Source organism: Vitis riparia, chromosome 9, assembly GCF_004353265.1.
Source record: "Vitis riparia cultivar Riparia Gloire de Montpellier isolate 1030 chromosome 9, EGFV_Vit.rip_1.0, whole genome shotgun sequence".
NCBI classification, from domain to species: Eukaryota; Viridiplantae; Streptophyta; class Magnoliopsida; order Vitales; family Vitaceae; genus Vitis; species Vitis riparia.
The window spans coordinates 6307045-6332925 of record NC_048439.1 but is presented as its reverse complement, the minus strand read 5'-3'; the positions used below and the strand labels follow the sequence as shown (position 1 = coordinate 6332925).

Below are 25881 nucleotides of genomic sequence, written 5' to 3'. Positions count from 1 at the left end.
GTATAATATTTTCCATATATATAGAAAATAATTCACATCTTGATGAGAATAAGTCAAAAATGGAAACCATACGTGTATTTATTTAATTAATTAATTATTCTGTTTCTTGTATTACGTGGATATTATAGGCGATGAATCTGTGTTGTTGAGTCTAAGCCGCCTTCTTTTAATTAAAATCTGGCCTTTTTGTTGGTTTCTTCCATTTGGGCCCACCATCATAATAATTTTTTAAAATAATAATAGATAAATTATTATTATTAAATTTTTAATTTTATACGACTAAGATAGAATTTATATATTAAGAATGTTTCTTTATTATTGTTAGAAGTAAACTCTCGGAAAAATGCGATAACGGAATTTTGTATCTTCGTGTCCCTTTTTGCAATTTGTTTCCTTGATATAAGACTGGTATATTTTCTTCGTTTTAATACATTTTTTATTTACCTATATATATCAAATTGTGGAGATAGTCATTAAAAAAATTAATAAATTTGTATTTATTTTAAAATAATTGGATAAGACCTGTCAAAATATAGACTGCTCATTCCGGCTTCAAGTTGTTGAATGTTGCATCTTTTACGCATGACACCTGTCCTCTCGTTGAAAATTCCTTTTAAAAATTTTTAAATATTAAAATAGTAAAAAAAAATTAATACTTGAAAATTTTATTTTATAAACCCTCTTCTTACATGATGGGATATGTTTATCTTTAATTATTTTTAATTATATTTTTAGTTTTTATAAATATTAAACATGTTTTATATTTTTAATTTTAATTTTTAATAAAATATAAAATTATTAGGAAAAAGTATATTTTCATACACTCACATAAATAAATAAAAAATCGTCTAATAAAAATTCAAATTTATAAAATATAAATTTTAAGTAACTATCTAAAAATAATTAACATTTCTTTAATTTTTTTTTTACCAAATGTAATACTTTGATCATTCTAAATACTATATTTGATCAATAAATATATGAAATTTGAATGATTTTTTTGGGCTTCTTATTTTATAATTATTTTTATAGAACTATACGAAAACAAATTTTTTTCAAATTATTTTTGATAAACTTACAACAAGAAACCGAAGAAATATTTTTGGGAAAATTACCCTTATTTGAAATAAAAAATAAAAAATTTATTTATCCAAAACCAAATTTATCCTCATAACTTAAAAATTATTTAAAATTTTATGCAATCTAGCATTATTTTAATTTCCTAAAATACACTTTTTCAAGTGGATGACAAGCACTCCACATAAGTTTACCATCAAGGTAACAAAATTTATAAGTTTAAAAATATCATATTAATTTATTTTCTTAAATTTCATAAAAATCTAGTGTTTATTGAAATGGATTATTAATGTTTCGGAGAACTTAGAAATCAAAGAAAAAAAGGGAAAATTATTGTATAAGGTAGGCTACGTGTGATAATGACTTATAAGGATCACCATATTTAATGATTTGAAAAGTTGATCATTTCATAATTTCAATTATACCAACTTTTTATCTTTTCCTTTTATTTTCACATGATATTTAAAGTTAATTTAAATTTTAAAAACTATCTGAAAACTAATTGATGTTCAATGAATAATCATTTGAGTGATTCATTCTTAAGTTTAATAACAATATTAATGCTCTCGTGACGTGAGTTCACGATCTTTGACTTTAATACCAATCGTTAGATCGGATCTTGATAATTTCATTTGAAAATTAATTAGCATTTAGTAAGAGCCATTATTTAGGTGACCCATCTCAATTTAAGAGCAATATTATTGACTTTAATACCAATCGTTAGATTGGATCTTAATCATTTCATTTGAAAATTAATTAACATTTGGTAAGAGCCATTATTTAGGTGACCCATTCGAATTTAAGAACAATATTATTGCACTCTAACATCGGAAATTGAATCAACAATTTAAATTACTTTAATTAATTTTGAGTGCATATAATGATGCATTTAAAATTATTTTATGTAAATTTTTAAATATCAATTTTTTTCTTTAGAATTTTGTTTTTCTTTATTTTTCATTAGGTTGTGTTTGGATCTTGAAGAATACTAAGAAAAAAAAAACCAAAAAACAAAAAACAAACAAACAAGTGGAATAATTTCCAAAACATTACCAAAATAAGTCCAAAATTACGCTTCACCTTCCATGACCCAATAATTATTAGTTGGTGATGCATGCAACATCCTGAGCCTCTCCCAACATGGGGAAGTCAAAAATTCATTTTCCTTCTATCCAAACATAAAATTTTCCTTCCAGGTTTGAAACTCCCAACACCCAACACCTTCATGTTCAAACACGGCAACTAATGATATAATTGTATGCTCAAAGAAGTCAAAGAGTATGAGCATTTGGAGGGCTTTGAATAATCCATGGTGGACGACTTTAAAGGTGAGAATGATTAGGCCTATGAATTTAGTGAGCAACTCAAGAAAACATCATCAAACACCCATTCTTTTTATTGTCATCACCATCATCATTAACCCTGATTTTAAATGATGGGCTTTTGGATTACAGCAATTATCCATCATCTATATATTATTTTTCTTTTGGATTTCCTGGGATTTATGTCGTCCAATTTATTTGACCTCCGTGGTTATGCAAAATATATAAAATTTAAAATTTAAAACTTTTAGAACATGTTTGGTTACTGAGAAATGTTAAAATAAAATAAATTATAATTAAAAATTCATATATTTTAAATTTATTTAATATTTATATAAAATAACTAATATAAGTAAAATGAGTTTGAAATAACAAATAAAAATAATTTATTAATTTCAAATTTATTTTTTTATTTTTTATTTTCTTGTATTTTTTTTCCAATTTTATAGGATAGTAAGACTTTCAAGGAAAATAAAACAGGAAGAAAAAAAAAAGAAAAAAAAAATAAATTTAAAATTACTAAATTATTTTTATATATTACCTTAAACTTTTAAATTATTTTGTATAAAAATTAAATAATTAGGGATTTTCAACTATTTTGGTTGTTAAAATGAAAGGTACATATATGGGCTATATGACAAGTTTACGGATTAGGGTTTAGAGTGAAGTAGCCATGGGCTGTAGATGGGCCAATTCCTTAACCATTTTAGTTGGGCCTAAGCCTAGCCCAAAAAATATGTCAAAAACCAATATTCCCTTACCAAATTGATGAAAAATTAAAATAAATAAATAAATGAGAATGAGGTGTTAACTATTGATATTTTGGAATCCAATAAGATATTTGGTACGGGTTTAAGCAATTATTTTTAATATTCAACTTGAATTTGGCTTGAGTTTTATCACCTTCAAACTCAAACTTAAGCGATATTTCGAATTAGCTTCTACTTTTAATACTCTGATTGAGCATTAAAAATTAGGGGTTTTACTACATTTTGGAAGCAATTTCCTCTAATGATTTCTAAAAGAAATAGTCTTAATTTTAATTCTAGCTAGACATTTTTATAATATTTATATTTATAATAAAAAAGAGAAGTAATTTATTTAAAATTAAATTTATCTTCACAAATTTGAATTTTACTTTGATTTTACTTTTTAGGATCTTGATTCCATTTACGATGTTGAAGATCTTGCAAATAAGTCTAAAGAGATATTATATTAATTTTTAAAATCAAATTATATTGTATTTTATTTGATTTCAAAATTAAATAAAATGGATTTTATTTCATACGAGTTTTTAAAATTTATTTGATGAAATATTAAAAAAAAAAACTGTTTGTTAATTTTTAGTATATAAAATTATTTTTATAAATGAAAAAAAGGTTTATTTTGTTATAATTTTAAATTAATTTTAGTAGATAAACTTTAAAATTTTAAAAATATATTTACCCTTTATTTTAAAATTGAGTCCGTATGGTAGTGATTTTAAAAAGTATTTTTAGACTAAAAAGTGTTTTTGAAAAAAAAAATTAGTTGTTTGACAAAATTTGAGAAATACTTTTAAAATTTTGAAAATTCACTTATAATATCAAAAAATTACTTATAATGTTAGCTGATAAATAGGTGATTATTCTAAAAACACTTTAAATAAAAATATTGCTAAACACACTTTTAATCTTTTCGGTCATATCCTAAGATAATTTGTCAAAGAATAAAACATACATAAAATATAATTTTATTATTATTTTAAAACTCAAATAATAAACCTATTAATATAAATAAAAAATAAAAAAAAATTACAGATAAAAATTGGTTCATAATCATTGTTATTTCTTTTTTGAATATAATTACATTTTTATAAATTTTCTCTTTGGAAAAATAAACTTTAAATCAAATAACACTTTATATTAAATTTATTAATGAATTAACTGTTTTTAAAAACAATTCAAAACTTAAAATATAGATCTAATCATTAAAAAAAATGATAAAATATGATATATTATGAATTTTTTTCTATTCACACGTATTTTTTGAATTTTCTTATTAAGTAAATATATTATTAATTAAGCAATACATAATTAATAAATTAAATTTTGTAGTGAATCTATATTTTGCTTTATTTTTATATTCTTCCCATGCATAACATTTACCAAAGGGTACGAGTCATAGATACGAAGTTTAACTAATATAATCTAAATAAGTTAATAATAAAGGAAATAGAGATAGCACATACAGTTTTTGAGAATAATTTTTATTTTTTGTAAAAAAAAAAAAAAAACCACTTTTGATAATAAAAAGTTATTTTTTGCTTTTTGTTTTGAAAAACAAAAAACAAAATATTTTTCAAGAACATCTTTTAATTATTTTTATTTATTTTATTTGATTGTTTAAAAAAATAATTTTACAAACATAAAAAATAATTAAAAATAAAACACTTAATATAAAAATTATTTTTAAAATATATTTAAAAACATTTAAAACATATTAAAAATATTTTATATTTTTAAATATACAGTTTATTTTATAAAACATTAGGCAACCGTTTTTAAAAACTGTTATAAAATATTGAAAACCAGTAAAAAAACAGTCGTGTAAATACTAATTTATGGTGACTTAAGCTTGGACCCAAGACTTTCACCTGTGAAAATTTTAAAAGACAAGAAATGATTATTTAAAAGAAAACACTTCAAAATTTTCAAATATTTAGGAAATAGCCCAAGTGATACCCGCCCTTTTCCTTTCCGTTTCCCTCCTTCACTTTCCCTCCCAGACTGGAGTCTGAAAACTCTCTCTCTCTCTCATTCAAAATCGTTGAACTCGAGGTACTCTCTGCTCTTCTTCTTTCTTTTTAATGTTTGATTGGCTTGAAATGTTGGTTAGGGTTAGGGATTTTGGGATTGTTTGGTTAGGAGGAAAGTGTTGGAAAATGAAACGGTTCCGGTTCCGTTGAGTGGTATTAACAAGTGCTATCAAGTATCGATAAAATCTGTAAATCCTAAAATCATTTATACAAGAATCACTTCCAGACCTTAATTTTTGTCCGTGTCACGACAGAGAGTTTTAGAGAATGAATCTTGCAAGCAATCTCTCTCTCTGTTCTCGTCTGCATCTCCAATTGGGCTGTTTAGGGTTTTGGAGTTCAGGTGCTGCTTCAATCATTTGGAGTAACTTTGATGGGGTTTTCTTGGTGACTCATTCGTTTCTTTCTTTCTTTCTTTTTTATTTATTATTATTATTTATTTTTTATTTAATTGTGTTCTGTTATAATTTTTCTTTTTTCTTCCTTTTTTGGATATATTTTCTCTCTTGGTGGTTTTTGAAGTTAGAAAGACTTTGCTTGGCAATATCTTGTTGTTTAATTTGATATGGGTGTTGTTTCATTGCTGTTATTTGTCTTAAATTTTGTGATTTTTTACTTTATTATTCTTATTCTTATTATTATTAATTTTTTCTATACGGGTTCTGGAGAATTATGTCCCAATGAGGTTTTGATCCACTGATCCGTTTTTACAAGTTGTGGGTGTTTATTGAATTGGATCCTAGGCATTTATGTTTTGCTTTTCTAATAATGATTGTGAAAGGGGCTCAGCTCTCTCTCTCTCTCATACAATGATTTCAATGCTATAGAAATATTTGGAGTTTATTTTCAAATTGAAGTGAAAATTTTCCAGTATTCATGGTTTCTCTTGGAGTTGGTTTGTGATATTTTCAAGTTGAGACCAATTTCCATAAATAGGGTTTCCTAGTCAGAGGTTACTGAGTAATTTGCTAAATATAATTAGGTTCCATAAATCTCAGGAAATTTTTTTTCAAGAGATGTCCTGAGCTATTGTGATCCACAAGTGAATCTACTCCCTCTTAAGGTTCCAAATTTGCTCAAACCAGTATTTTGTAGCAGCATCTGCTAAATGTTCCAAGAGTTGTAAAAGTCAGTCTTCTGTGTTGTAGAGGGCATTTTTCATGAGTCCAATTTTGTTTCTAATGCAAAGATGTATCCCATCTGAAAGAAGTAGGGCCCTTGCCCAGCTGCCACCATTACCAGATTGGGTATGAGAACTACTTACGCAGAGACCTAAAACTTCTATTGAAAAATTGGTCATGATATCATCTACCTAATTTCACTAGCAAATTAGCCCATCCACCAAAAAAGGGGGGTCAAACTTACCCAACAAAAAATTTAAATTATGATGCATATTGCTCACCCTTCATTAACATCCAACAAAAGAAATTTATTCAGAAATGCTAGTAGACAAGACCATTGGTTTTGAAACTGGACACATATTGTATGGAAAACATTTGCCACCAGGCTGAAATAATTGCATAATTTATAGAGCAGAACAGATGAAATACACTCAGAGTAGTTAGTGAAGCTCAAAAAACATATATGTTGTATTACTAGATACCCTGGTAATACGCCCACAGAAATTGTGGTGAAGGTCAAAAGTCAAATTACATGGAAGAGTGTCAAAGAGCTTTTGAGGACCTAAAGCAGGCAGTAATTGATGACCCCGTATTGCAGTTGCCAGATCACACTAAGCCATTTGAAGTACTTTAGAATTTTTAATGTGGACGTGAACAACTAAATGGTAAGAATATGAAAAAAAAAAATTCAACTCCAAAGGATAGTCAATGCTTGACATTCAGTGGTCTTCTTTACCCTGCCATTTGCATTATACAGATTACTGTACTGACACAGCCCAATAGGGATTATTCAACAAGGGCTACTTTAGTATCTATCATATATATTTTGCCCCATTTTGATTTTGTTGGCTGTGTATCTATTGTATATATACTTTAAACAAATAGGATTTCTGTTGAGTTATATAGATGTTCATAAATGGAGCCGTCTCTTTTGTTGCTTATCCTAATTTAGTCTTTTATCAAAGATGTTTTTATATTCTTTTGTCATGAAAAATTATTGGTTTATAATAATATTTCTTTTTGGTAATTAAATTTCATATTCTTTTGGGCAATTTATTAATATTCAAAGTGCTTTTGTAATTATGCAATGCCTTATTAAAAACGCTATTAGAATCACCTTTCCGGATTCTCATAAAAGAGTTTTTCAAAGAAGCTCTACAGAAAAAAACACTTTCAGTAAAACCACTTCAACTAGACACACTGCCAAATGGGCTCTTAGTAATTCAGATCATTTTGTTTGGACAATACAAATTATACCACTAGTTTCTGATAAAAATAATTACACAATACTTCTAATAAAAATAATTACATAATACATCACTATATCAGTTGTTGATTTGAATAAAGAAATCACAACCTCATTATCAAATAATGGCTGGTCATTATTTTCAGCAGATTCCCACAAAAAATTACATTTCTTCACATCTTTATCAGGTTCTTCTCTCTTACCCATGAAGTTCTTAACTAAAAATACCTACAAGACAATTTAAAAAATTGCATAACATGGATGTTCTTCCAATATATCAAGCAATACTCCTATATCAACTTGCAATGTGTGTCTGCATTCTCTTATACATCGTTTGTTCAATTGCAATTTACAACACACCAATCATATTTAATTTCTTAATTAGTAATGAATAATATTATGAATTGTACCGACATTAATCTTCTAAGGGTTTGAGTGAGAGCATGCTTGTTGAACCTGAAAGATGGTGAACTATGCCTTAAAATCTGCATAGATTCTATCTTATCACTGAACAAACTGCATAATATAATCTGAAAGCTTCATTGAACTATTCAATTGGTAAGAGCGATGGGTATCATTGAACTATTCAATTGGAAAGAGTAATGGATATACATGCAATGGGTAAAGATGTAGTTAACATGAGTTGGCGCTATGAATGTGCGGATGCTAAGACACACCAAAATGGCTTGTGTTGCATACCATAAGAGCGAGGTAATGTCTCTCATAATGAGAACCATAAGAATATTTTGTTTATTTATCAAACTACTAATTATATTAGTTGAATATATTTTAAATTTAGAAATTAATTAATTTTAGTGGATTAATTATGAACATATGACAATATTTTATTACACTATTTTAAAATTAAAAAAAGAAAAAAGAAAAAAAAGGAATAAAAACTAAGTAGCCATGGGCCCAAATTGAGGATAAAAGCAGGCTGTCACGTGTCAATCACCTCTCCGGTTGTTTGGAGTAAACAATCACCAGCCACACTTTATTACAACCAAATTTAGCGGTTAATTTTAAAATTTGCAAAATTATCTGCCAAAACCTCAAAAGCAACACAAGATGGTTCAATTTGATCTCAAACTTTTCTTCACTTTCTCTACTTTTCTTCCCGTCAAAATCTAATAGGTACTTTATGATTCCAATCTCAAAACCTGTTAACTATCTTCCTCAACTTTGCAAAAACTATGGTTGTTCTTGGTCTAGCATATGTAGTCACAAAGAGGAAGCTAAGAATCTCAAAGATGATGCTGTTCTTTCGTGTAGCTTTAGCTTTTTGATTTTGAATTAATTTGTTTGATTTATTTATTATGTTCAAAAAATGCTTGAGAATGCAATTGTTTAAAGGGAAATTGGAGTTGGAGATTAAAGGGGAGTGATCATTTTGAACGCCAGAGAGATGTATGGAAGAAGGGCATGTCAGCTGATAAAGGAACTCTCATCTGCTGAAAAAGGGCAGCTCACTGGTTTCAATGTAAGGATGGTGATTGTCTTATGATGCTCTTACAGCTTACTATGAATTGTTCAATGGTTTTGTGTGATCTCTGATTGTATGAAGAGTTTTGGCAAGAGATGGGCTAAGGATGATGATTATTCTTATTTAGTTAGCATCTGGGAATTCACTTTGTGGGATGTTTATTTTTCTGTTACTTTGATGAGATTCATGCTTAAGATGTTAGCCATGGTCAACAATTATCAATCTTTAATTTTTTGCCTTTCAAAATTTTGTTATACAGGGTAAAATAATTTTTTTCATAGTTGGAAGAGAAAAAGAAAAAGGAAACTTTTTTTTTTCCTTGTTCTTGTCTCTAGCAAAGTTCCTTTTGCAATGTAGTTATCCATGCATTAGATTAGTTCCATTTTCTCCATTCATTTACTCAGATGGAGAATGTTTTTTTTCTTCTAACATGCACAAGTTCTTATGTGAAATTGTGCCTGTTTGGCCTGTGTTGTTCCTATGACAGTTAGGTTCAGGTTCATTGCACATTGAATTAAACTCTTATTGTGCTATAAAGTTGCCTTTTTGTGTCTTTATGCTGCAAATGTGAATCTTTTCTTGGGTATGTGATAATGAATAAGCATAGTCTTTCATGTGTTTGGTAACTGAAAACTGAACTTGAGAATACAGTTTATATAGATACAACTTTCTTGGTAATATTTGAGAAAAAGAAAATGAAGTATGGAGTCTCTATATGTCTGATGGAAATTGGATTGGCCTATCACATTTTGGAATATAATTTTGTGGCAAAACCTGTCATCATAAATGGGCCCATCACAGATAAGTGGACCCAAAATCACAAATGATGGTGAAAATTTGAACTAAAGGCATTTTATGCATTTCTACAATGAATCTGAAATCTTAAGACTTGAATTAGAGGCCTTTGATGAATGATAGTTTGGTTCATTTCTCATTTCTATTTTCCATTATTGAAGTTATTGATTTTCATGTTTTTAAGAATATGTGATGTATGCCTTCTTTTCCCTTTGCTGTTTCTCATTTTTCTAAATCTCTTTACTGCTATTTGTTGGTTGGATACATTCATTACTCATTTCTATTGCTTTTATTTTTCTCCAATTATGGTTCCTGTTGCCAATAATATGCAGTAATTACTAATTAATATAATGGTGCCAATGATGTTTCATTTGTTTCTATGATCATGTAGAGTGACATGTTTGATCAAGTTGTCAAAGAATGCAGTACTCATTACCTTGAACTTCAATCTTTGATGAGGTAATCCTGTTTCTATTATTGCCATATGTTTTTTTTCCCTGTTATTCATTTAGTTACTTATTTATGCTCTCTTGTATAGTGTTGCAGCAGAATTCTTGTTCAATCTCATTTTTGGGCCCAAGCATGTGTCATTTTAATTTCTTCTTTTTCCCTTTACTGCTACAGTTTTTGTTTTATTGACCAACTTTGTTTAAGTGATGCAATTAGGTCTGGTCTAGTATTGCTACATCTTCCTTTTTTTTTTTTTTTTAAATTCCTTTTATCTGTCAAATATGGTGTTTTAAATACCCTGAAAGTCAGATACCACTAATTTTGATTCTTCATCCATCATTTTATTGAGTTTCACAGTTACACTTACCCATTGCACCACAATTTTTTTCAGGTATGCACTCTTAAGAAGATCAGGTAGATTATTAATCCTTGGCTGCTTTGTTAGAAGCTGAAGCTAAACTATACTGAACTCAATATCATTGTTTATCATTTGAAAACTTTTAAAGATTCATAAAGGTTTTGCCTGTTTAAAAATATAGCAATTTTTTTTCTTTCTCTAAAACCTCTTTGGAAATTCTGCAAAATCTTAAGTTGATCCTTTTCGTTTTTGGGCAGTTATCATCAGGATTGAAAATTAATTTAGAGAAGGGCACTGTTTTTGGTACTAATGTAAGGCAGGAGTTGATATGTAGGTTGGCCTCAACGCTTGATTTTGGGGTTTCAGAATGGTCACTATCTTATTTGGGTCTTCCTTTAGGAGGGAATCCAAAAACAATAGGGTTTTGAGATTCAGTGGCTGATAGAATATTGAGGAGGTTGGATGGATGGAAAAAGGCTTTTTTGTCTTTTGGGGGTGGGGGGAGGATAACCTTAATTTAGTCATATTTGTCTCACATCCCTAGTTATTTCCTCCCTTTTCAAGATCCCAACTTTAGTAGCCTTAAAGATTGAGAAAATGCAAAGGGACTTCCTTTGGTCAAGGACATGGGATGGTAAGAAAGATCATCTTATCAATTGGGATGTGGTGTGTAGACCAAAGGAGTATGGAGGTTTGGGGTTTGGGAATATTGCCTTGAGAAATCGTGCTCTTAAAGGAAAGTGGAGAGGTTCCCTAGGGGAAAGTTGTGGTCTATGGCATTAAGTTATTGCGAACATTTATGGGACATCCTAATGGATGGGATGCCGACATTTTGGTTAGATAGTTATACAGATGCCATTGAAAGGCAATTGTACAAGTCTTTAAGGACTTCTCCCCATACACACGCTTTGTGGTGGGGAATGGGGAGAGAATTCAATTATGGGAAGAATTTTAGGACTTTATAGAGTTATCTTAGTGAAAAATCTCACCATTTCAATTGTCTTTGGTAATTCCACCCGCTTTTTTGGTTTTGGAATTTTTAACTTTTGCTGCAATTTGATTGATAGTGAAATTGATTTTTTTGAAAGACTCGTGTTTTCACTTACCCCAATGCACTTGTCTCCCTCTACTATAGATTTAAGGGCTTGGTTTTTATCATCCTTGGGTTTATTTTGGATAAAATTTTCCTTCTTGGTCTTGTCCAATCTCCCAAATCCAATGCCCTTCTTTTTGGCCAATTTTGTTGGGAAATCAAAAGCCCATTTGGTTAGTGGTATACAAGAAGGTAAATACCAATGGCTTGCTATAGATGAGAAGACCCTACAAATCTCTCAATCCTCATTAGTGCATTTTATGCATAGGAAGTGGAGAATTGATTAACCATCTTTTTCTACATTGCCTAATAACATTGGGGCTTTCACATAAGCTCTTCAATTTAGCCAATATGGTTTAGGTGTCACCCAGGAGTATCGGAGATATGATGATCATTTCATTTAGAGGATTGGGGAACTCAATTAGAGGCAAGACTCCTTGGTAAATAGCTTGTCTCACTCTACTTTGGATTGTGTGGCAAGAGAGAAATGCTAGAATTTTTGAGGAAAAGTGGAGAACGGGAGGGACGTTGTGAGATCTACTTCATTTTTCTTCCTCCCTTCGGGCCTCTTGTATCGTTGCTTTTATAATAGTTCCACTTAATGTTGTTCAACTTAGTTGGCTTTCGGTTTGTAATTCAAAAGGTGTAGATAACTTTGAGAGGGGTTGATTTTGATTTTCTAAGTTATTTTGTGTATGCCTATGTGTATAGTTCTCCTTGTATAGTGGAGGAGTCTAATCTTACTTTGATCAAGTTTTGTTTTTTTGTGGGAAGGATCTCTTATCTTTCTCTTCGGCTTTTATTACATCATAAAAAAAAATACAACTAAACTCAAGTAAACACTTTTATTCCAACTATTTGTACTGTAGCCATGCAATTGAATCCTTTTTTTTGTCTTCCTCTGTGTATAGAACCATCTAGTCTACTAAATCGCACCAAAACTTTTTGGTGTATGGACATAGACATGCCCAGCCATATGGCATTTGATGGTCAAGGTTGACAGACAAATCATCATATAGGCTACATTGGTGCCTATTTGAATTGCACTAGTTAGTTTACTTTAGGAATTTCATTTAATGCATTAGTAATTTCACTTCCTCTTTTTTGTTATGAGTGCTTGCTACATCAATTTTGTCTTGTGATTGACATGTTTGATGCTATAACAGGAAAATCCAGGAAGAAGGAATGGACATTCAAACAACTAGAAATGCTGATCACTTTGGGATGGTCATCCACCATCTTTCTTTAATGCGCAACAAGCGCTGCCTTATGGCATATGTGTAATTATCTGTCATCAGCGATCTTGTTGTTTCCTTGAGCAAACTGCTTATAGCTAGTTCTTATGTTTGAGATTAATCATCTTGTTAGGTTGTTCATGATTTTGTATCTATGTAGGTATAATCGAGCAGAAATTATTAGGAATTTGAGATGGAAGATAGGGCCTGTTCTCCCTCAAGAAATTCATGAGAAGCTTAGCTACTCAGAGGAGGAGTATTTCAAGAATCATTCTACAGCTCTAGAATCATATATGTCCGAACTGGAGCTTGATTTGACAGTGGTAAGCCATTTCTCCCTGTTGTATGAGTTATACTCTTTAATAAGAGCCAATAAGTATGGTTACATCGCATTGCAATTCTTCAATTTGGGAACTTGAATGGTGGTCCTTTACATTTTTTGTATGAAACGTAGATTGTGGGTTTGATTTGAAAGAATTCCCTCTGATTTTCTTAATTAAAGCATTAAAAACTATATATACATATATATATACATATATATATATATATATATATATATATATATATATATATATATATATGAAAAAGAAAACCCATAGTTCCAAAAAATGAAGAAAATATCTTTCTTCTTCTTTAGCAGGTCATTGTTTCCTTCAACAGGTTGGCAGCACATCTAATTCACTTCCAGTAGCTTTGCTTTCCGAAGAGAAGCTGCCTGCTTCCATCTTTATCATGTTTCCATAGTAGAGGGAAAATTATCTTTCTACTCTGTATCATATTTTTCAAAGAGAAAGGATTGGTTGGGTAGGGGAGATTGAGTGAAGAATAATTTAAAATATTAGAAATTGGTAAATATGATAATTGTTGAAATTTGGCATTCAAAGTTAGGGTTTTAATTTAGGAAAGTATTTTAGGAATAAAAAAAGGAGAGATCATTTAGGATATTTCCTTAAGATTCAGTTTCCTAATTTTAGGAGAGAATCAAGCTAGATTGATTTTTTCTTATTCAGTCATTTGTGTATATATATGTGTATGGTGTGTACCGAAAAGATCAATAAAGGAATTCAGAAATTCTTCATGGTATCAGAGCCAGTTTTCTGAAACCCTAATCTCTTCTGGCCGTCTCTTATTCAGGCCATCATTCATTCCGGCCAAGTCTCTCTGGCCATCTCTCAATCCGACCATCTCTCTCTTTCTGGCCATCTCTCATTCCGGCCATCAGTCCTTGTTCTTAGAGCCAAGGGAGAAAATGCTTTCCGGTCAATCGAATCGTTGTCAGAAAACATTCACCGCCGGCGACTTTTCCGACGAATTTTTCCGACGATGTCTTTTTCCCACACCGCAAGGAGCGCCTGGAGGAGATCTCCAATTTTTCCCAAAGTACCGGAGCCAGAAAACCACCCATGCGCCGGCCACGCGCGTTTTTCCGGCCGGCGATTGCATCTCACGCGCCGGCGCGTGAGGGCGCATGAGCCACTTTCCGGCGATGCGCTTCCTCCTCCAGCCTCGCCTGACGCCGACTAGCCACCCTTCATACCTGTTTCTGCCATCCGAGCCCTGCACGTGCCTCTTTTGGGGTTTTTTTGCCTCCGCGGGCCCTCCGAACAGTTTTTCCGGAGTCCTCCGGCTATTTTTTTCTCAACCCTAATCCCTGCACGTGCCTTGGGAAGTGTTCTTCTACCTTTCCGGTTCCTCATCTCCATGACAAAATACGGAATGACATCATCACAAGTATCCAGCGTCACGGCACCAGAATCAGGGGGCAGTTCTGAAATTCCAAACCTTGGTGGCAGTGATTCCTCTCTTATTCTCATCACAGGACACAAATTAAATGGCCATAAATATTTACAGTGGTCACAATCTGTGTTGCTGTTCATTTGCGGTAAAGGAAAGGATGAGTACCTCACTGGATAAACAGCCATGCCAGAAACTATAGAATCGGGTTTCAGGAAGTGGAAGATTGAAAACAGCATGATCATGTCATGGCTTATCAATTCCATGAACAATGACATAGGTGAAAATTTCTTGCTGTTTGGGACCGCAAAGGACATATGGGATGCAGCCAAAGAAACTTACTCAAGTTTTGAAAATACTTCAGAACTTTTTCAGGTTGAATCAGCCCTACATGACTTCCGCCAAGGAGAGCAGTCAGTTACTTAGTATTACAACACACTCACAAGGTATTGGCAGCAACTTGACTTATTCGAGACTCACTCATGGAAATGTTCGGATGATGCAGCAACATACAGGCAAATTGTGGAACAAAAGAGACTGTTCAAGTTTTTCCTAGGACTAAACAAGGAATTGGATGATGTTAGAGGCCGAATCATGGGCATTAAACCCCTGCCAAGTCTTAGGGAGGCTTTTTCAGAGGTTAGGCGTGAAGAAAGTAGAAAGAAAGTGATGATGGGATCCAAAGAGCAACCTGCCCCAACATTGGATGCCTCTGCCCTTGCTGCTCGGTCATTTAATAGTCGTGGTAGAGATTGTCAGAAACGGGATAGGCCTTGGTGTGATTATTGTAAGAAACTAGGCCATTATAAGGAGGCTTGCTGGAAGCTTCATGGCAAATCGGCTGATTGGAAACCAAAGCCATAGTTTGACAGAGATGGCAGAGCACACGTGGCTGCCAACTCTGAGAGCACATCTGTTCCCGAGCTGAGTCCATTCAACAAAGAGTAGATGGAGATGCTACAGAAACTATTAAGCCAAATTGGCAGTGGCAGTACTATCGGGATAGCCTTCACTGCTAATCGAGGAGGAATGAAGCCGTGGATAGTGGACACAGGTGCTTCTGATCACATGACAGGAGATGTTGCCATTCTTCAAAATTACAAGCCAAGTAATGGTCATTCATCTGTTCATATTGCTGATGGTTCAAAGTCAAAAATTGCCGGGACAGGTTCCATAAAACTTACTAAAGACTTGTATCTTGACTCTGTCCTCCATGTTCCAAACTTGGATTGTAATCTTTTGTCCATTAGCAAATTGGCCCGTGATCTCCAATGTGTTACTAAATTTTATCCAAACTCGTGTGTTTTTCAGGACTTGAAATCGGGGAAGATGATTGGCAGTGCTGAACTGTGTTCTGGGCTCTACCTCCTCCCATGTGGCCAATTCTCAAACCAAGTCTCTCAAGCAAGTTGCGTACAGTCTCAGAGTATGTTAGAGTCTTTCAATTCTGTGTCAAATTCTAAGGTCAATAAAGATAGTGAGATTATAATGTTACACTATCGCCTTGGTCATCCTAGCTTTGTTTACCTTGCAAAATTGTTTCCCAAATTATTTATCAATAAAAATCCAGCATCTTATCACTGCGAAATTTGTCAGTTTGCAAAGCATACTCGAACAGTATATCCTCAAATCCCATACAAACCTTCGACTGTTTTCTCTTTAGTACATAGTGATGTGTGGGGTCCCTCACGGATAAAAAATATTTTGGCACTCGATGGTTTGTGACATTCGTTGATGATCATACACGGGTAACATGGGTTTTTCTTATGAAAGAAAAGTCAGAGGTCGGGCACATTTTTCAAACCTTCAATCTTATGGTTCAAAATCAATTCAATTCCAAAATTCAAGTCCTCAAGTCAGATAATGCAAAGGAATACTTTACTAGTAGCATAGTTTTAAAAGGCTCAAGGCGCACCAAGGCGCAAAGTAGTCCTGGAGCCTGAGGCGCAAGGCGCATCTAAGGCGCGGGCTTTAGTGAAGTGAGGCGCACCCTAATTTACATATATATTTTTATATAATATAATCAAATTTAACAATCATTTATTTGTCTTAAACACATAAATCATCAAATATCATCCAAAACTTCAATTTAATAAACAAAAAACATAAAAATAAAGAACTCCAAGCATAAAAACAAATCCAAATCCATATTGCTAATTGCCTAATACATATCCAAATCCAAAGTTTCCAAACCTAAAGGTCCAAAACATGAAATTTGTCCACAATTCAAAAACATCATTAACAAACACTTAAATCACAAATTTGTCCACAACAAGCAATCATCACTCCTCCTCTAAATCAACAAAATCATCATCATCATCATTTCCATCACCACATTTGTAGCCTTCCCCATCTTCTTCATCTGCTGAATCAACCATGTCTCCATCTTCATCTTCATCTATTAGTGAATAAGAAGGCAAAGTTCTAGAACTTGAAGCTATCCCCCTTGTTGGTGGTATTATGCTTGAGCTTGCTCTAGCTCTAGCTCTAGTATCAAACCTGGCCTCCTCAGCTCCAGCAGCTCTAGCAACATCACCCCATGTCAAATTGTCATCATCAAATACAAATCATCTTGTGCACCTCCATGAGAATCCTCATCTTCCATTCTCCCTATCAACCATTCATTGCTATCATCTATATCTTTCAAGGAAATTGGGTCAATGGTGTTACGTTCATTGTATCTTCTCTTCAAGGCTCGATTATACTTGATGTACACCAAATCATTCAAGCGTTGATGATCTAACCTATTTCTCCTCTTGCTATGAATCTGCAAAAATTCATAAGCTCATAAATATATTTTAAAGTTTTAACTTTTAAGTTACATTCAAGACTCTATTAGACTATTACTTGTAATTATTTTGGATTTGGTCACTCACATTTTCAAAGATGCTCCAATTCCGTTCACAACCTGATGCACTGCATGTTAAGTTGAGGACTTTCATTGCAAACTTTTGCAAATTTGGAGCTGAAGCTTCATATGCAGCCCACCATTCAGCTGTAGTATAGATATTAACAATTTAGTGAAACAATTCACCTATTTTAGCAAAAATACAATCTAATCATTTAAATAAACAAAACTAAATAACTAACCTGGTGCTCTAGTCTTTCTTGTCCTAACAGCTAACTCATTCCCGAATAGTCCTTGGGCATTTGTGAACAAACTCACTTCGGCCACAACTTTTTCTTGCTTAGCAGGGTCTCTTGTTAGCCTTAAGATGCATTTATACAAATCACTCATAATCTCGGCATCATGCTCTATTTCTGGCTTATCATAGAAGAATTCCGGGTTCAAAAAGTACCCTGCTGCATGCAAAGGCCGATGAAGCTGAATCTCCCACCTCTTATCAATGATGTTGAAGATTTCTTTGTACTTCTCTTCATTTCCATTAAAACTTCTCACAATTGCATCCTTAGCTCTATTCATGGCCTCATAGATGTATCCCATAGGAGCTTTTTTTTCACCATCAACCAAACGAAGCACACGAACTAGGGGACCCGAAACCTTTAAGCAAAACACAATAGTGTTCCAAAATGATGGCATTAGAACTATATTGGCTATAGTTTTCCCCTTCTGCTCTTTTGCCCATTTACTATCTGACCAATCTGAGCTTGTAAACATCTTCCTCAAATTGTTTTTTTGTTCATGCAATCGCGATAATGTGATGAAAGCAGTTGCAAACCGAGTCTTAGCAGGCCTAAGCAATTCCCTTTGTCCAGTAAACCGCCTCATCATGTTGAGTAGCCCTGAGCGATTATAAATATACCCATTTAGTGATATAGCCCTCTCCAATGTCCTCTTGATGTTTGGTAGCTTTCCAATATCTTCCAACATCAAGTCAAGGCAATGTGCAGCACATGGTGTCCAATACAAATGTGGGCGCTTTAATTCTAACAACCTCCCTATATGAAATTGTAGATAATAAATTTACATAAGTTCTCAAGATAAATAATTCAAATTTTAAAAGTAAATAAAAATTCAAGAAATAGTATTTATTACTGCCATCACATAACTTGAGTGATTATCTGTTATAACTTGAATAACATTCTCCTCACCAACTTGCTCTACCCATATGTCAAGTAACTCAAACATCTTTTCTCCCGTCTTAATCATTGAAGAAGCATCAATGGATTGCATGAACATGGTTCCCTTTGAACAATTAACCAAAAAGTTCACCAAAGTTCTCTCTTTCCTATCGGTCCATCCATCCGACATAATTGAACATCCATTTTTCCCCATTCCACCATATGATCTTTCATCAAATCTTTTGTGAGAGCCAATTCTTTCTTAAGGTTAGTAACTCTTACCTCATGAAAAGTTGGTCCCTTCATACCCACACCATATTGGCCAATAGCCTCAATCATTGGTTGGAAACTCGGATATGTGACTGCATTAAATGGAATAGCAGCCTCATACATCCATCTTGTGATAAGCATGCAAGTTCTTTCTCTTGCTTCCTTTTTGTAGGCATCATTGATGGTAGTTTGATTCATCTTTCCACTCCTTCGATTTTGAACAACCGTCTCTGCATTAGGAGTGAAAAAATGATCCATAGGACCTTTTTGTCTTGGTTTTTTTGAAGAAAACGTCCCACCACCACTTCCTCCTCGGTTACTACCTCCACTAGAAATGTTGGTGACATTCGTTCTACTATTAATCTCCTCACCAATATCTTCATCTTCCAAACCAAACAAATCTTCATTAACATATTGGCTCCCCATATTCATTTGCTCTTTTTGATTTTTCTTGGAACTCATATACTCTTCCATTTCTTCTCTAACATGTTCCGGACATTTTCTACACTTTTTAGCATTTCTATATCCACCAACAAGATGTTGTTTGTGTCTATATATGCCTCCTTTGGTTACTTTATCACAAAAAATGCATATGATAGTGTTCAAATCTTTTTCATTAACCAAACGACCATATTTCCACCCCGGATCTTTTCTTCCACTTGCACTAGAGTCCACTTGAGTTTCACTCTCATTATCCATCTTGCAAACAAATTATCTATACTCCACAAAAAAATAATTATAATTAAATTAAGAAAAAAAATTGAAAAAAAAATGCATATCACATTATCAAATATCACATTAACAACAAATATGCATGAGTGCTTTTTATTTATTTATTTTTATTTTGTAAAATTTTCATGTCAAAAACTCAAAATATAATATTTATATTTAAAAAAAAAAATTACCAATGAGAGTTATGAGATAAGAATGGAAAAAAATGTAGAAAAGTGAAGAAAAAGAAAATACCGAGGTCCGGAAGGTACGTGACTATTTCCCCTTTCTTTTTCTCCTATTTTCCCCCTATTTTTCTTCTTCTTTTTCTTCTTCTTCTTCACTTCTCCAACACGGAAGAGGCTAGGGCAAAGAGTGGCAGTGATCTCGGGTTGAGAAAGACCAGAAAAGGGGGGTGGATGGAAGGAACAGGCCAAAACGGCGTCGTTTTGGCCTTTTTTTTTTTTTTTAAAGAACAGGGTCCAAAACGACGTCGTTTTGGTCCCTGTGCACTTAAGTGAATAGGCTCCAAAACGACGTCGTTTTGGTCACTGTGCACTTAAGTGAACAGTGTCCAAAATGACGTCGTTTTGGGCCAGGAAAAAAAAAAAAATTTAGGCCTGGCTGGGGCGTCTCTGCAGCTCGACTGGAAGAGGAAGAAGAAGAAGAAGAAGAAGGAGAAGGAGGAGGAGGGGCGCGTACCTGGTCGGGCCGTCGGAGGCGCCTCGGGCGACCGCCCCGCGCCTTGCTGGAGGTGAGCGCCTTGCGCGCTTAAACGGCGCCTTCGTGAAGGGGCGTCACCTCCCTTCAGGCGAGGCGCCGGAGGGTGGCGTCGCGCCGCCCCGAGCCTAGGCGCGCCTTTCAGAACTATGACTAGTAGTCTCAGTATTTATCTTCAAAATCACCGCATTATCCACATAAGTTCTTGCGTTGACACCCCATAACAAAATGGGGTGGCTGAACGCAAGAATAGACATCTCTTGGAGGTTGCCCGGTGCCTTATGTTTTCCTCTAATGTTCCAAACTATTTCTGGGGGGAAGCCATTCTCACAGCTACCTATTTGATTAACCGTATGCCATCCAGAGTGCTTACCTTTCAATCCCCACGTCAACTTCTCTTAAAAAAATTCCCTCACACCCGTGCAGCCTCTTCTGATTTACCACTCAAAGTATTTGGTTGCACGGCATTCGTTCATGTGTATCCTCAAAATCGTAGCAAATTTGCTCCTCGAGCTAATAAGTGCATTTTCCTAGGGTATTCTCCAACCCAAAAAGGGTACAAATGCTATTCTCCAACCAACAAAAGATTTTACACCACCATGGACGTCTCTTTCTTTGAACATGTCTTCTTCTATCCCAAATCTCATGTTCAGGGGGAGAGCATGAATGAACATCAAGTTTGGGAGTCTCTTCTTGAGGCTGTACCTTTTTCTCACTCAGAGTCACCAAATCCTTCCCAATCCGCGCCCACTGAGTTGTCCACACCCATGCCGTCATCAGTCCAGCCAGCCCAGCCCACAAATGTTCCTTCTCCCGTGACCATCCAGTCTCCCATGCCTATTCAACCTATAGCCCCACAACTTGCTAATGAGAACTTACAAGTTTACATCAGGAGGAGGAAAAGACAGGAATTAGAGCACGGATCACAACCAACATGTGGCCAATATATTGACTCCATTTCAAGTCTACCTGAAGAGAACATAGGTGAGGATAGGGCTGGAGAGGTGTTAATTCCCAGCATTGATGATTCTACTCTGCCGATTGCATTGAGGAAGGGTGTTAGGAGATGTACAGATCATCCAATTGGGAATTATGTGTTACGTATGAAGGGCTATCACCATCTTACAGAGCATTTGCTACTTCTCTTGATGATACTCAGGTTCCCAACACAATACAAGAGGCATTCAAAATTTCAGAATGGAAGAAGGCAATACAAGATGAGATTGATGCACTTGAGAAGAATGAGACATGGACTATCACAGATTTGCCGGTTGGGAAGAGGCCCGTGGGGTGCAAGTGGATTTTCACCATAAAATACAAAGCAGATGGATTAGTCGAGAGATTCAAGGTTCGTTTGGTAGCTAGAGGGTTTACACAATCCTATGGGATAGACTATCAGGAGACTTTTGCTCCTGTTGCAAAACTGAACACTATCAGGATTCTTCTCTCATTGGCTGTCAATCAAGATTGGTGCTTGCAACAACTGGACATAAAAAATGCGTTTCTAAATGGTGACCTAGAAGAGGAAGTCTACATGGAAATACCACCTGGTTTCGAAGGAAGTATGGCAAAGAATCAGGTTTGCAAACTCCAAAAATCCTTGTACGGCCTTAAACAATCACCTTGAGCCTGGTTTGATAGATTCACAAAGGCAGTCTTGAAGCTGGGCTACAAACAAGGTCAGGCTGATCATACTCTATTTGTCAAGAAGTCTCATGCCGGGAAAATGGCCATATTGATAGTCTATGTCGATGATATTATTCTATCTGGGAATGATATGGAGGAATTACAGAATTTGAAGAAGTATTTGTCAGAAGAGTTTGAAGTTAAAGACCTTGGAAATTTGAAATATTTCCTTGGTATGGAAGTGGCTAGATCAAGGAAGGGAATTGTAGTCTCTCAAAGAAAATACATACTCGATCTTCTTAAGGAGACCGGTATGCTTGGATGCAAACCAATTGATACTCCTATGGATAGTCAGAAGAAACTTGGTATCGAGAAAGAGAGTACACCGGTAGACAGGGGGAGATATCAGCGACTCGTCGGGCGCTTGATTTATCTCTCACACACTCGGCCAGATATTGGCTTTGCAATGAGTGCTGTAAGTCAATTCATGCACAGCCCCACTGAGGAACACATGGAAGCAGTTTACAGGATTCTTAAATATTTAAAAATGACACCAGGGAAAGGTCTATTCTTCAGAAAGACAGAGAATCGTGACACTGAAGTATACTCAGATGCGGATTGGGCAGGAAACATCATTGACAGGCGGTCCACTTCTGGATACTGTTCTTTTGTCTGGGGAAATCTTGTTACCTGGAGGAGTAAGAAGCAATTAGTTGTAGCCAGAAGTAGTGCAGAAGCTGAGTACAGAGCTTTAGCACAGGGAATCTGTGAAGGGATTTGGATAAAAAGGGTTCTTAGTGAACTGGGACAAATGAGTTCATCTCCGATTCTGATGATATGTGATAATCAGGCAGCTATAAGCATAGCAAAGAACCCCGTGCATCATGACAGGACCAAGCACGTTGAGATTGACAGACACTTCATCACAGAGAAGGTGACTAGTGAGACGGTTAAATTGAACTACGTTCCTACCAAGCACCAAACCGCAGATATCCTCACCAAAGCTTTACCTAGGCCTAACTTCGAAGACTTAACTTGCAAGCTGGGATTAAATGATATATATTCTCCAGCTTGAGGGGGAGTGTTGAAATTTGGCATTCAAAGTTAGGGTTTTAATTTAGGAAAGTATTTTAGGAATAAAAAAAGGAGAGATCATTTAGGATATTTCCTTAGGATTCAGTTTCCTAATTTTAGGAGAGAATCAAGCTAGATTGATTTTTTCTTATTCAGTCATTTGTGTATATATATATGTGTATGGTGTGTATCGAAAAGATCAATAAAGGAATTCAGAAATTCTTTAATAATAAATTGGCAAGTTTATAATGAAATTTACTGAAACAATGGGTGATACATTGTTTTGTAAAAGGAATACATTAATTATTAGATTAATTTGAGGCATTTTGCTAATACTTGAGCATTAATGGTGATATCTTTTATATGCTTTCTCAGTTGTGAATTATTTAGTCATATGTAAGAAACCTACTCACTTGTGCTTTATGGAAAAACTAGACACAAACATGCCACTCCTCGAAATTCCCATAGTTATTTATATATGCAAGTGCATGTGTTCACACAGTGAAAAAACATAATCGACCATCCCAAACCAAACTAGTAACTTTTTTAAGTACCTTATATCGTGTTTTCCAGGATATGGTGCCGCCCAAAGATCCTTACATCCAGGTGAGAGTCCTTGATGACATTGGTGAGGTGTTGCTTAGTGATCAGTCAGCCAACCTTGCTTGCCACTCAATGCACTTTCTTAAGCGGATTGATGCTGAGCAGTTCATCTCTCAGGTAGGATGTCTTGCTAACCAATTAACTTCCATTGCATATTACATGGGCCTCAAAAGTTCTTACATTTTTATTCTGGTCTGAGGTCAACAGGGCTTGATGGAGGAGCTCACAGACTGACCTAACAGTTGAAATCTCTCCTTCAGTTGTTTTGAGGGATTATCTTGTTTTAGACTAGCAAGAATTCAGAATCACATTGATGGCAATTGCTTGCTGGCCTCGTAAGGTACACATATTGAGGTTATTATATTGATAATCTCTATGAAAATTCAAGTGTTGTTACTTGCAAATGGAGAATAGCCTCACTAAACTACTTGTCTGGCATATGTAAATTTCTGATTCCAGTGATCCATAGATGTAAAACTTAGAAACAAATGCTCTTTTTATGCTATATTGTAGGCAAAGATGTGTGAAAATCTAATGAAAATGCAACTTCTGGAAGCTTTTGTACCCTTAAATCATGTACAAATCTTATTGTTTTTTGTCAATATTTCTAATGTATATTTTTCTTATATGTTGAATTGGTGTTTTGCATCATATACAATCCTGTTGTTGAAGCAAAATCATAGGGTTGATACTGCAAAATAGGTTACAAAGAGATAAGAAAATAAATGCAAACATGATGCTACAACCTTAGGCCATACATTTGAGGTAAAAAGGGCTGATGCTGAATAGAAAAGATTTGTACTTTACAGTTTCTATAGTCAAAACTCAAATGCCCCCAGGACACTAAATTCCAGATGTGTCTGTTGTTTGTTGATTACTAGCTTTAGTTTTCAATAAGTTGGTATTGTTCTGGGATTTTCTGACCATGTTAGAAAAAAGAGTAATTACTCAACATTATTAAATTTTATTGTTCTCATGTCAGCATACAACTGCCACATGGATTTGGAGGTTGAACAGAATGAACGACACTATCCAAGCCCAAATGTGTTAAAAATTTGAGTAACTGAATAATGGCTAGGTAGTGAGACAAAAATGATATATAAAGGTTTGTTTGATTCCCAATCTGATTGAATTCCAGTGGATATGAATATATACCAGTCAATTTCAAAATGGTGATCTGAAGTTAGTGGAAGTCTTCTGTGATTGTCATGAGTTACACCTGTGTTCTTATATATCTTGATCTACGTAAAACAAAACGATAACGAATTCTGTTTTTATCAAACATCAGATTAAGATGTGTCTGCCCCTTCTTTTTTTTTTTTTTTTCTTGATAGACAAAGGCTTGTATTAAGAGATGCCAAAAACAGGGGCCACACCCGACGTATATAGGCAATATACACAAAAAAACCAAACCAAGCACCATAAAAGAAAAAAAAAAAACCTAAAAAAGAGCAAGGATAGTCACAGTAAAGAGCATCCAAAAAATTCAGATAAGAGGGATTTTTCGAATCCAAAAACTGTTGGGACCACTCTACAAGCGAACGTATAAAGAGATCCCTCAAACTTTGGTATGATAATTCCTCATCTTCGAAGGTCCTTCGGTTGTGCTCTCCCCAAATACACCAAAATAGACAAATTGGAGGCAACTGCCAAATTGCTCTTTTCTTCTTCCCTAACCCCTTGAATTTCCATTATAGGAGAAGATTTCTCACTGAAGTCGGGAACACCCAATCCAAACCAAAAATTGTCAACAACAATGTCCAAAGCTCCTGTGTCTTATCACAATGAATCAAAATATGATCAACTGATTCTTCACTATCTTTATAAAGACTACATCTATTAACCATGGACCATCCTCTCTTCATTAACATGTTTACAGCTAATATCTTCCTCCAAACTGCTTCCTAGGCAAAACAACGAGTTCTAAGAGGAGTACATGATCACCAAATCTCTTTAGCTGGGAATAATCAATTGTTCTCAGCCCTTAGAGAATTATGATAAGACTTGACACTATACTTTCCCCTCCTATCAACTTTCCATATTAAAGTGTCATCCCCTTCTTGCACTTTTAACGAAGAAATGCATTCCAAAAAATGAGTCACCTCCCCTAACTCCCAATCTTGGAAAGGTCTTCTAAAATGAA

At 34.1% G+C, this 25881-nt stretch overlaps 1 protein-coding gene across 3 annotated transcripts; it reads left to right on the top strand.

Annotated features, from left to right (window-relative positions):
* The first annotated feature begins 5118 nt into the window (after positions 1-5118).
* LOC117921415 (DNA replication complex GINS protein PSF1) lies at positions 5119-24310 on the top strand. Of its 3 annotated transcripts, none has more exons than XM_034839249.1 (7): positions 5119-5218; positions 8917-9043; positions 10233-10300; positions 12909-13022; positions 13138-13300; positions 23709-23855; positions 23946-24310. In XM_034839249.1, exons 2-7 carry the CDS (start codon positions 8969-8971, stop codon positions 23970-23972), a joined length of 594 nt encoding a protein of 197 aa, XP_034695140.1. In that variant the 5' UTR covers positions 5119-5218; positions 8917-8968; the 3' UTR covers positions 23973-24310. The 3 variants fall into 3 exon arrangements, with proteins under 3 accessions (XP_034695140.1, XP_034695141.1, XP_034695142.1); XM_034839250.1 differs by having other exon boundaries at positions 5125-5218; positions 8965-9043; XM_034839251.1 differs by lacking the exon at positions 5119-5218 and adding an exon at positions 5451-5539 and having other exon boundaries at positions 8965-9043.
* Positions 24311-25881: the final 1571 nt, after the last annotated feature.

Coding starts and splice junctions, on each gene's coding strand:
- LOC117921415 (XM_034839249.1), top strand. CDS start 8,969: ATGTATGGAAGAAGGGCATGTCAGCTGATAAAGGAACTCTCATCTGCT. Junction 9,044..10,232: donor GGCAGCTCACTGGTTTCAAT/GTAAGGATGGTG, acceptor ATGATCATGTAG/AGTGACATGTTTGATCAAGT. Junction 13,023..13,137: donor CGCTGCCTTATGGCATATGT/GTAATTATCTGT, acceptor GTATCTATGTAG/GTATAATCGAGCAGAAATTA.